Source organism: Sinohyriopsis cumingii, unplaced genomic scaffold (assembly GCF_028554795.1).
Source record: "Sinohyriopsis cumingii isolate HCF-2022 unplaced genomic scaffold, ASM2855479v2 utg000229l, whole genome shotgun sequence".
NCBI lineage: Eukaryota > Metazoa > Mollusca > Bivalvia > Unionida > Unionidae > Sinohyriopsis > Sinohyriopsis cumingii.
The window spans coordinates 8073293-8085965 of NW_028315879.1; the positions used below are offsets into that span (position 1 = coordinate 8073293).

The 12673-nt window shown below is 37.3% G+C and overlaps 2 protein-coding genes across 7 annotated transcripts in view; both read left to right on the plus strand.

Moving 5' to 3' along the window:
* LOC149774518 (uncharacterized) overlaps nucleotides 1-12673 on the plus strand; it is a 643609-nt gene that overhangs the window by 89130 nt on the left and 541806 nt on the right. The window lies entirely within an intron of this gene.
* LOC149774520 (eukaryotic translation initiation factor 4 gamma 1-like) overlaps nucleotides 1-12673 on the plus strand; it is a 67887-nt gene that overhangs the window by 9914 nt on the left and 45300 nt on the right. The window contains exon 2 of one of the 2 annotated variants that reach the window (XM_089945266.1): nucleotides 130-222. The exons of the other annotated variant lie outside the window; for it this stretch is intronic. Within the exon in view, the coding sequence (XP_089801392.1) occupies nucleotides 130-222 (93 nt within the window). The remainder of the gene's footprint in view (nucleotides 1-129; nucleotides 223-12673) is intronic. 2 annotated transcript variants of the gene reach the window in all.

Sequence of the window (12673 nt, forward strand, 5' to 3'; positions counted from 1 at the left end):
AACAGAAGTAGCTAGGTAGGCAAATCTGTGGTAAAATATTGTAGGTCTTGAGCCATAATGGTCATGGTTAGATAAACAGTGTGTATGTATAAATTTGTGCAATCTATAAATTTGTGCAATCTGTTCCAGCCCAATTTACAGCCTGTGAACAGAGATGTTGCAGAAGGCAGCAATTTTGTGGAATTTACACCCAGATATGTATGGTCTGGTGGTCCAAATCGGGTATGTATTGTTACCTTTACTTGACATAACTGAAAAACAATCATGATAATGTGGTGTTGCAATTGAGGTGACAGGCAGAAAACAGAATCGTATATCAAACTTAAGTAAGTTCTAATGTGTTTCAAACCCAAATCACTTCTATTTAGGCATTATGGGATTGAGGACCACATGCTTCTCAATCTGAAGAGCTTATCGACGTGCAAAACTATGTATCTCTAAAACTGAAGAGCTTATCAACATGCAAAACTATGTACCTTTAAAACTGAAGAGCTTATCAACGTGCAAAACTATGTACCTCTAAAACTGAAGAGCTTATCAACATGCAAAACTATTTACCTCTAAAACTGAAGAGCTTATCAACGTGCAAAACTATGTACCTCTAAACCTGAAGACTTGACAATGAAAGCACTCCAATAACCATGGGTACTTTTACTTTAAAAAAAGCGCATGTTAACACTTATTGTTTAGGAAGAATTAAAATTAGTTTAAATTGCAATCAAGAGATATATTATACTGATATTAACAAGTCATTAGATGTTTGGAACTGTTTTGTTAGCCTGAATAGAGACATGGCCTCCAAATTAATCTGGATAGGGATAATATCCAAAAGTGAATAATAACTCGCCAGAAAGCAAAGGTACTTAGTGACGATGCTGTAGAGTGAATCACATATTCAACCAGAGCTGTCATTGTTATAGCCTTTGTTCAGAACATGTACAGATGCTAATTTCTTTTGAAAATCAGTTCTTTTCTGCAATGTTTCTTCTGTTGCGAATATCTTGACCATGATTCCTATTTCCAAGCAGAAGAGTTTTAACTTTTATTGAACTATTGGCACTGCTTAGACTGATAAATGTATCCCGATACCAATCTGGGTATATATGGTTATCTATGGGGAGGTAAGGCTAAATCTTGCCAGCCAAGTATTTGGGGTGATTTCAAATGTGTAATTCACTCGATGATCATGCTCATTACGCACAATCTTATAGAAGAACTTTTGTATTTGTTTGTTCCGTTGTGTATAGAAGTCAAGAAGAAACTTACTCCTTATGCTCTACGAGATTTGTTTTCAGAGCTGCCCGATTAACTGACTATGATGATAAAACCGTTGTTTTTGGCTGTTCTAGTCAGCGGACAACCAATAAAATGTTCACATCCATAGTGGAATTGAATTACAAAAGTTTCTGGAAAACGTACACAAATGCACTTGTTTAGGTAAGGTCATGCAATAGCGTTCCAATCAATATCAATTCTTACGGTATTTCAGCCTCCCCCCTCCGCCTCCCCCCCCCAAAATAAGAATAAAAAACAGAAACAAGAAACTTCACATAAACGTTGAAATAAACGAGGAGCGAAGTGACTGCTTGAGGTACTTTCAAATGAAAACACTGACCTGCTATCAACTGGTTTTGAAAAACAGCTGCTATTAATATTCCCTCATTAAGAAGGAGGGAATTTCAGAGATTAATCCACATCTTAATAATCAGCATACATATTGACTAAAGTAAATGCTTGATACATTATGTAAATATTATATCTAATATATATATATATATATATATATATATATATATATATATATATATATATATATATATATATATATATATATATATATATATATACTGTAATAGAAATTAAAGTAATTTTGCCAAAATACAAAATAATAGCATTTTCATTTGCTGTGTAGAATATATTGTATCTAAAACTTGTAAGACTTTAAAGAAAATGAAATATTTTGATAGACAACGAAATATATATCAAAATAAGCTCTGTCAGTCTCTCTCTCTCTCTCTCTCTCTCTCTCTCTCTCTCTCTCTCTCTCTCTCTCTCTCTCAGAAACTAGTATTTCATAAGTTTTAATCATATACTACTATAGTACTACCATGAACAATAACAATAATAATAATAATAACAATAATAATAATAAAGTCATGAAATACATCAAAGGAAAGTAATAATTATAATAATGCCAGATTGCCAGCCATCATTATCATCTTAGAATCCTGGCTGCAGTAATGACAAATACCATCTGTATCATTGTGTAGGAAAAACCAATACTGGTATTTAACTACGGGAATCCTAATGACATCTGTATCAGTGTGTATTTAACTATGGGAATCCTAATGACATCTGTATCAGTATGTATTTAACTATGGGAATCCTAATGACATCTGTATCAGTGTGTATTTAACTACAGGAATCCTAATGACATCTATATCAGTGTGTATTTAACTATGGGAATCCTAATACCATCTGTCTCAGTGTGTATTTAACTATGGGAATCCTAATGACATCTGTATCGGTGTGTCTTTAACTACGGGAATCCTAATGACATCTATATCAGTGTGTATTTAACTACGTGAATCCTAATGACATCTATATCAGTGTGTATATAACTATGGGAATCCTAATGACATCTATATCAGTGTGTATTTAACCACAGGAATCCTAATGACATCTGTATCAGTGTGTATTTAACCACGGGAATCCTAATGACATCTGTATCAGTGTGTATTTAACTACGGGAATCCTAATGACATTTATATCAGTGTGTATTTAACTATGGGAATCCTAATGACATCTATATCAGTGTGCATTTGACTATGGGAATCCTAATACCATCTGTATCAGTGTGTATTTAACTACGGGAATCCTAATGACATCTGTATCAGTGTGTATTTAACTACGGGAATCCTAATGACATCTGTATCAGTGTGTATTCAACTACGGGAATCCTAATGACATTTATATCAGTGTGTATTTAACTATGGGAATCCTAATGACATCTATATCAGTGTGCATTTAACTATGGGAATCCTAATACCATCTGTATCAGTGTGTATTTAACTACGGGAATCCTAATGACACCTGTATCAGTGTGTATTTAACTACGGGAATCCTAATACCATCTGTATCAGTGTGTATTTAACTACGGGAATCCTAATGACATCTGTATCAGTGTGTATTTAACTACGGGAATCCTAATGACATCTGTATCAGTGTGTATTTAACTACGGGAATCCTAATGACATCTGTATCAGTGTGTATTTAACTACGGGAATCCTAATGACATCTGTATCAGTGTGTATTTAACTACGGGAATCCTAATGACATCTGTATCAGTGTGTATTTAACTACGTGTTTGGGGGTTCACATCTTAGTAACTGACTTAAAGATTCCAGAGTCTTAGTGCTCACAACACTCTCGTCGAGGCAGTTCCAAACCACATAGTTTTTATGAAGAAAGAGTTTCTAAATTGTTCCGTATTAGAACTTTTAACAACAAAACATGTAGAAATGTTAGTAACATGATTGTCAACACATCTTCGTAACTGACTTAAAGATTCCACAGACATAGCGCTCACAACACTCTCATGGAGGCAGTTCATAACCACATAGTTTTTATGAAGAAAGAGTTTCTAAATTGTTCTTTATTAAAACTTTTAACAACAAAACATCTAGAAATGTTTGTAACATGATTGTCAACAATTTTTTTTTATTTTCAAAGTCTCTGTGGGATTTAGGTTCTATGCATCATTTTGGTTTGAGTTTGGCTAAGTAAGTGTCTATTAACTGTACCATACCCATCACTATCTTGAATAGGTAGGTAGGTATGAGGCATCATAGCGGACAAAAGCTGGTCCAATCAGAACGTTGCCATTGAAATTTTAATGTCATATGTCCAGAATTTTAATTTCACGTGTTGTATAAAAAATTCTTGTCTATAACATTCCATTTTCTAGGTCAAGATTTTAGATTGCATCTGTTTAATTAAACGGTAGTTGTTGACAGTTATATTTTCTTTGTCGAGGTTTTAGATTATGTAGTTTGAATTTTATGGCGATGGTTGACATTTGAGTGTGATATGTAGAGAATTCCTAATTTACGTATTGGTTCAAAGAGTTTATTTTGAAAGTTCCATTTCATATGTAGAGTACATGTATTTAGATTTCATCTGCTGAAATACACAGTTCTGGTTGAAATATTGAGTTTTTAGATTGTATCTTCTGAATTACACGGCAGTTGTTGAAATTTTAATGTCATATTGAGTCAAGTTTTATTTTAACATGTTGAATCACGTAGATTATGTTGCAAGATCCATTTTGTATGTTGAGTTTTGATATTGCATCTGTTGAATTACACCAGTGATTGGACATTTTATTGTGCTTGTCAGAATTGTTATTTTTATATGGTGAAATGATGTGTTAGTGTTAAAAGTAACATTTCACAATGTCCACTTTAAACATTCAAGATAATATTGAGTATTAAGATACATCATTTGTGTATTCAATTATGAGGTGCCATTACATTTCATACATTTACAGTTTGAAAGTTACCATTCACATGTTGAGAATTACTATGAATATCATCGCTAGAATTTGCTCTCGTGAACGGATCTCGTTATTCTTAAACAAGGAGGCTGTTTCTCAGTGCTGTGAAATTCAACAGACGAAATCTAAATACTCCCCATTTGAAATGGAACTTTTATCATAAACAGTGGCATACAACATGTGAATTTGGGACTCTCGACATATGATATTGAATTTTTAACCACTGCTGTGTAATTCCAAATACACACTGTAAAGCATTGACATAGGAAATATAACTTTAAACCACCAGTGTATAACTCAACATATAAAATCTAAAATCTTGATTTAGAGAATGAAACTTTAAGGACAGTGAATTTCATCCAAAACGTGATATTGAATTTCTCGACATACAACATCAAAATTTCAACTGCAACTTTCTCATTGGACCAGCCTTTGTCCACTACAGTGCCTCTTAGGGAAGTGAGCCTATTGAACTCATGTCGTTGTTGAAGGCTAAGGAGTTCCAGAACTTGTAGCATCCTGGATACACAGCCTAATCTTCAAGAAATCTATCATCCGTTTGAAGAAATCATGCAGCTTGGCACTGATTCCTTTCGATGGATTGTATATCTTTAGTGCAGAAGGGGTCCTATCTAAATGAGCCATTCTCGAGCATTGATCAGACCAAAGATGTATATGTTATCTTTCTACTCTCGTGAGAGCAGTTCTTTAAATTCCGTTTAAGAACCCCAATGACAGAGTTTGCTTTATTATGGCAGATGTTGTTGATATGTGTGCCCTACTGGAGATCCTCTGAGATGAAAACTGCTAGGTCTGGACTAATGTTGGTACCTGTTGTAGAATGGTGTTGTTTATTTGGTAATATTTCGAAGATTTGTTCCTGATGCTAATGAATAATTATAAAATCTTAGCGTTAAATTGCATGCCCCACACTGAGGCCCACTTTTCCAGTTCGATCAGGTAGTTTTTACCAATTTCATGATCTTTGATAGTTTTGATGGTTCTGTAGAGTAAACAATCATCTGTGAAGTATCTAACTTATGAGGAGACACACTCTGGCAGGTCATTTATGTGGCACAGGAACAATAAGGGACCAAGTACCATGCCCTCTGGTACACTGGATTCTGCTGTAAAGCTCTTCGACTATTTGCCATCACAGATGACGTCGATGACCTGGTCTCTGACGTAGGAGGATAGCCACTTGTTATCTGTCCCTGCACTCCATAGCAGTGTAATTTATGAAGAAATTGTTGTCTGGGACTGTGTCAAAAGCTTTAAAAAAAGTCTAAAATTGCAATGTGAAGTTCTATGTGACCCACTGTTATGCGTTGGGGTGGGATGCTCCCAATATTTATTTGAATTACTGTGGAATTCCCACCCTGGCTCATTTTGTAGGAAGTGAAATTAGTGATAGAGAGAGGTAAAGCTCCGAGCCCCCAGTCAGCAATACCAACAATTAAATTATTAAGAACACAAAGGTGAAATTCAAAGAATAACAGTTTAATACAAATTAAACGATATTAATTTCTCAACCAATCTTCTTCTTCTCGACCATGTAACAACCTATTTCATCACGTGATTATGGTGTGAGATGGCTTTCCCCTGTACTTCGTTTCTACTCATCTGTGTTTACTCCACCAATTCCTTTCCTCCTTCCGGCATTCTCCGTACTCCGATTCTTCTATCCTCTGCCCCTTTTGTCTCCTTTTCTCCTCCTCCTTCTCTCTCTCTTTCTCCAGCAACTAGGCTTGTTCTCGGCCTACTGCCTTGTTCTATCCTGTCTCTCTGAGATTTGGGACTTGACTACCCGGTATTTCTGTCCCCAAAAGCTTCCTTTACGAAGCTTTCTGTCCTTGAATGTACCAAGGTTTTTCCTGCCAAATTACAAGTGGCTCCCGGAGTTATTGCTACAACTTGTCAGCACAATGCTTCACAATGACTAATTTGTTCCCAGCCCAAATGACTGTTAAATTCTGGTTAGAATTGATGGCCCCACCCTTCCTCAGTTCTGATTGGATATCAATTCTACCCCAGTCGGTTCATATTAACAGACGAGCCTCAGGCCATCTGTCAATGTGGGAAGATTTACAACAGCAACAAGGGTCCTTTGTTCTAGTACAAAGCTTCTAACATCTACATGTGAGTTTTAACACCTAACGGCGTTGCTCTTGTACAAACATGAATCGCCACAACAGTGTAGGGTCGACATACTCATGGCCCTAACCCATTCCTTTGTTCCTGAGTTACGTAATCGCGGGCAGGCAAACGTGACATGCAACATCAACTTGCTGTTTTCAGTCAAAGGATTGTACGAGGTCATATTAAGTGACTAGTAGTTGTGATTTAGTAGAAGAGGCTGATCGAAAGCCAGAATTTAGTTTAGTCGGGGTTCTGTGTGTGTCAAAGTGTCTCATCATATGGTTAATAAATGATGTGTTCATGAATTTTACAAGACACACACATTAAGAATACCGATCTGTAATTTTCTGCTATGTGTCTATCACAGGGGAGATGTGGGCATTTCTTTGATGTATTTCTGTAGAGTAGTTGTTTGAGGACTCCTTTGGCATTGGCATTTTTCTGACCTTTAGCTTTTGGTAAAGAGCTGTCACTATTTTTGGTGAAAACTGACTGGAATTGCTTGACGAAGTTGTCTGCTTTGGCTTTTGAATCTACAATAAGGTTGCCTTTTTTCTGCTTGAGGGGTGCTGTGTCAATGTTGTCCTGTTTCTTTGTTTTGACATACTTCCAGAATAAATTGTTTTTTTTCTTCCCCATAGCCCTTCACAAATAACATTGCTGACATGTTCGATTTTTGCTCTTCTGAATTGTGTTTTGCATTCTTTCTGGAATTGCCTGTACCGTGTCCAGATCTTTTGCTTCTTTGCTGGCTTGTAGAGTTGTGCCCCTTTTCTTTAGTGATCTTTGGAGCTTCCTGTTGACCCATGGTTGTTAAAGTTTATTTCAACTCATTTTGGAAGGTACATTAATTCCAGGGATTTCTGAATTTCATTTTGAATTTTGACGATTGGTCTTGAATATTAATTGTGGTGTTATCTAATGTATAATTTTTATGGATTTCAGGAAAATGTTATTGCAATCTATCCGTATTGATTCCAAATTAGCTCTATAGAAAGGAAATATTTTTCTTTGTGCCTGGTTGCTGTAGACAGGTTTATAGTTGGAGTCCACAATAACCATTTCAGCACTCTGGTGGCCTAGTGGTTAGAACATCCATCTCAGATGTGGGAGGTTGTGGGTTCGATTCCTTGTGGAATCATACCAAAGACTTACAAAAATGGTACTAACAGTTTTAGGACTGGTTGGCCTTATGTCAGGACAATATGACTTGGTGGGACATCATGCTACATGTCTGCAACATGATTTCCCAATGGTAGGCATCACTATAAACTGCCACACTGCAGACATCATAGTGATATGACTGAAAAAAGTGTTAAAGCTACATTAGAAATACAAATCACGAACACACATACACACACACACACACAATAACCATTTCATGATCTGATGTCAGAGTAGCACTACCAGATGATTTGACCAGTGATGGATTAGTGGTGAATACAGGGTCAAGGAGCTTATGATTTCAAGTAGGTTCCAGATTCAAAGTTGAATTCATTTAAAGTGTTTACTAGGTGTTGTTGGATGTTCAAATCTTGGACATTGTTTGGGTCACTAGAAGTGGTGAGAGAGTCCCAACTTATATCTGGGCAGTTGAAGTCACTGCTGAGTATTACTTTCTTTGGTTTGTTGGTATTTAAGAGCCTAAATGCATCAGTGACTTTAGGAATATATCACCATCGCCAATAGCGTTATGATGATTATGATGATTATTGTATGTATGGGAGTTGTATGCCTTATTTATTAAGACTGAACATTTATGACAAATTAAAAACAGTTTTTCCAGGTGTAATGTTGATGCATATTCTTTCTGCACATCGTAGGCAATCTCATTCTGTCAGTTAAACTTCCTTCTTATGGAAAATTTATTACATCATTTTTGTGCTTCGAAGCTAAGTCCACAAACTGAACAGTTAATAGCCACCTTTTACATTTAAACAACACGTGACTATGGGTGACTTTGCTACTAATGGCTGGTAATACGAATCTGGTACTTATCTAAGCATGTGCATCTGTGTATATTTTCCAGCATCTTCCATTGTTAGACTGCACCATGCATGATAAAATTTGATTGGTTCTGCATTGCAATGAATGCCTACATAGATGGGTTTACTGTCAGGCCTGGCCCTAGGGCAAGGCAAATGCCCTGGGCCCTGCGCTTTCAGGAAATCAACTTCGCAATGCAATTATTTTGCTTGGGTTCCCACTCATCACTTGCTGCCTTGGGGCCCCACACATCCTAGGGCCGGGCCTGTTTCCATCATAGTCATTTGATAGAGGGTTATATAAATAAATCTTGCAGAGGATAAAAAGTAACTTTCTTTTTTACTAAAAAATGCAGCGGATGAAAAAAACATTTTTGTTCTTATTCGTTAAGACTGTGCACATTGAGTGTGTCTGAGTGTAGTCCTTCAATGTAAGACATAACACATGTTTTTGTTTTAGTGCCATCACCCCCCAGAACAAAAATATTGGGTGATGTGTCTTATGTTGTAGGCCTAGTTTGAGCAATGCTCATGGGAAATCGCCCCAGACACTTTGGCCTGACTTGGTGCACCTCTCCTAAAAACAAACCTCCTTCTTGATGCATGCACTTTCACCTTTTCAGAAATGTACTTCTTTCATAGTGATACCTCTCATTATTCTAGAAACTTTTGTTATTGAACAAAGTATGGATAACAAATGACTCATTCCCTCATACTCTTCAACCAGATGAACCTGTCTCAGAACATTTGAGTATTTCATCATTCAGTTGATGCACTTTACAAAAGTCAATTTCTTCATGTGACACCATAGACCAACAAGTAGGTCTCCACTTTTTTTTTCTGACAGCAGGAATAAAAGCGGAGACCTACTTGTTAGTCTAGTGACACCATTCCAGTAAAAGTCACATGGGGCATATATGCGCATTTAATTATTTTCAAATAATCGACACAAACTGTTCTTTTGAAATTCAAAATTAATTTTCTTTAACCAAAGTCTATTCAGTTCTGATGACTGAATGCTCTGCACCTTAACTATCATCAAGAAACTTCCAGATAAAAATTATCGATCTCTATAGTCTTTTGCAATGGTGGCCATGTACTAAACTTTGGTCAAGAAAAGAGCACGTCGAGTGGAATCATCACAGTATAGGGTAGTATGAATTTGTTTACCACTATACTTAGCTTTCATTGTGACATCACGGTGTGCGACATTCAATCCGGATTGTACTGAATCACCTTTAGATTCATTTTGTCCAAAAATGTCTATGTACATTAACATTGATGTTGCAGCATGCACTTTTCGGGGCGTCTAAATAGTGACCTTCCTAAGGAATGTGGATATTTGGTGTTGAGCAGCAGGGGGGGGGGGGCGAATCCGACATTTTGTCCAAACGTCATTTGGCTTAATTAATACTTTCTGCACTCAGCGGATCCGGTGTCGTCAGCGCCTGGTAAAAAAAAAACGACGTCGTCGTCGTTGTCATTGTCGAGGGGCCAAATCGACAATTGTCCGGACGTCATTTGGTTTAATTAATACCTTCTGCGCGCCGATCCCAGCGTCGTCAGCATCCGGTAAGCACATCGACGACCGCGTCGATGTCATCGCCCCCCCCCCTGCTGCTATGATCTTACAAACAGAGTGATCACTAACTCCTCCTCTTGTAGGTCAATTAGGTTATTTGACTGATCGGTAATTCTAAAATTAATTCTCGTTAAAAACCGATCATGGCATCGCATATAGACCGGATTAATCGGACTCTCAATGATCAAAAATCCCGGAGGGGCTGTTGGTGAAAACGAATAAAGGATATACCCCTGTTGAGCCTGATTTGATTGCTTGGTATCTACCTGGTAACTCCCTTCGATAACATCGCACACTAGATTGATTGCTATCACCGATGCGATATTTACGTTGTACGGGGCAATATGCCTACCATCATCTCCGTTATTGTGTCTGAGGATATAAGTTGATGGACCGAGAAAATCATTAAGAGACTTTCTTAGTTCTGGCGCGTTGTATCCTGGAAACTTGAAATCGGGTAAATCGGCTTCTGTGATATTATACTCGGTTAGGAATTTTTGTTTACTACCATCGCTGTTATCGGATATCATTTTAACGACTCGTTCATTGATATATTCCATGTCTGATATAAGTTGATTTAACACCTCAACGTGTTTTCGTTCTTTTGTTTCCCGTAGCTGTTCTAGTTGTAATTGGTAATAATGATTAATCTCGGCAAACATATCAGTGATATTACTTAAAATAAATATTAATATGGCGACCGATTCAGTAGTTTCCTTATGCTGAAAATACCACTGCATGATATTCCTGTGTTGAAATAAAAACCAACTGGGTGATAACGTGCTTTTTATAATAGATAATTTATCTAGATAATTGGGATTAATCTCATGATACGATTGATCATTCGTGTGCAAGTTCGCGGGTGGATTCTTAGGCCATCCTAGTATGGTTCTTATTGAACTGTTATAAATATCAGCCATATACCCCGGTGTGCTTATTTCAATCGTCGACGATAACGTCGGTTCATGAACCGTAATAGCGATTTTTGATTCCTTTCCTGTGATCGATTTTATCCTGCGCTGAAATTCTCCATTGATTTGTTCTATTTGGTATGACCCAGTTGGTATTGTAACCTCATTCCAGTCTGGGGTCCCATCGGGCTTATTTGTCCACGCAAAAACCAGCGAGTTATTAGGTTGTTGTCCGTTAAATGCGTCCGCTCGGATATTAGGCCAACTGTGATATACTCGCAATTTTGCCAGCGCTATTTCCTTCACTGGAACCGGCGATGGGAAGTTCACACTGAATTCGGGTTTCGTTGACGTTATCGATATCATATTTGTTTGTACCGGAGTGGTGTTCTCCGCGATCCGCTGAAGTAATTGAAACCCTTCGGGGTTCAGCGACATTATTATTATTCGTTGTTTTTAGTGTCTAATTTCAACAACCAGGTGGTTCCGGCTTCCAGTTAAAAATCCTCGATTTTTGACATCGCGGAGCTATACAACTGGACCATCGTGGAGAATTCAACATCGGATATGAACAAATTATCAATCGACAACGAGATCAACCCGGATAATTTCGAGTACGCGTCGGATACTATTTGATGTTTTACTGTATATTCGTTGAGTTTTTTCTGAAAACACGATGATATCTTCCTAGTGATTGCGTTGGCAACTCCAGCAACTGTTGTCATTGCGGAGATAGCGATTGGAACAGCGATCGGGGCTATCGTGGTCACCGTGGATAAAATAACACCGGTACCGGCTACTATACCCGACACCGAGTACACGACCGCGTCGATGGCGGTTATTTTTCGGCGGTATTTTTTTATTTTTATACGGTATTGTTCGGAAAGCGTTTTCAAATTCGCGGAGAATTCTTTTGCGGTATCGAATCGATATTGATGTGACGTCGGTGATACCTCTGATTCAATTACCCTGGTGGTCATTTTTATTTTAAAAGAGCTAGTGTTTTTAATTAATTAGATTCGCTACAAATTCCACATACCATGTGATGTTTGCCACGGCTAAATTTCCATCAACGGCATAAATTGTAAACTGTTCGGTTGCGTCCTTGTCTATAATTGTTGATATTGTATTGTTAAACCCGGATGAACTCGACGATAATATATTAAACTGCATCATTGAAACCAGTGTCAATCTATAAATGCCCTTAACAGTTGCGGTGATATTTACTGTATTCTGTGTAGGAGTCCAATCGAATGATCCATGCCGAATTGTGTATACTGTGTTGATGATGTTCTCATGCGGGGTTTTTATTTTTTCGAATTGCTCTTCTACTCTCGGTAGTCCGTCTTTAATCGCTTCAACATCAGTTCTGATTATTTCTATTCTCAGCGAATTCGCGTCTATATTTTTTTTGTTCGCTGCAACATTAGTTTTGATTGTTTCTATTTCCCGTGTATTCTCGGTCATACTTTTTTTGTTCGCTGCAACATCAAGTTTGATT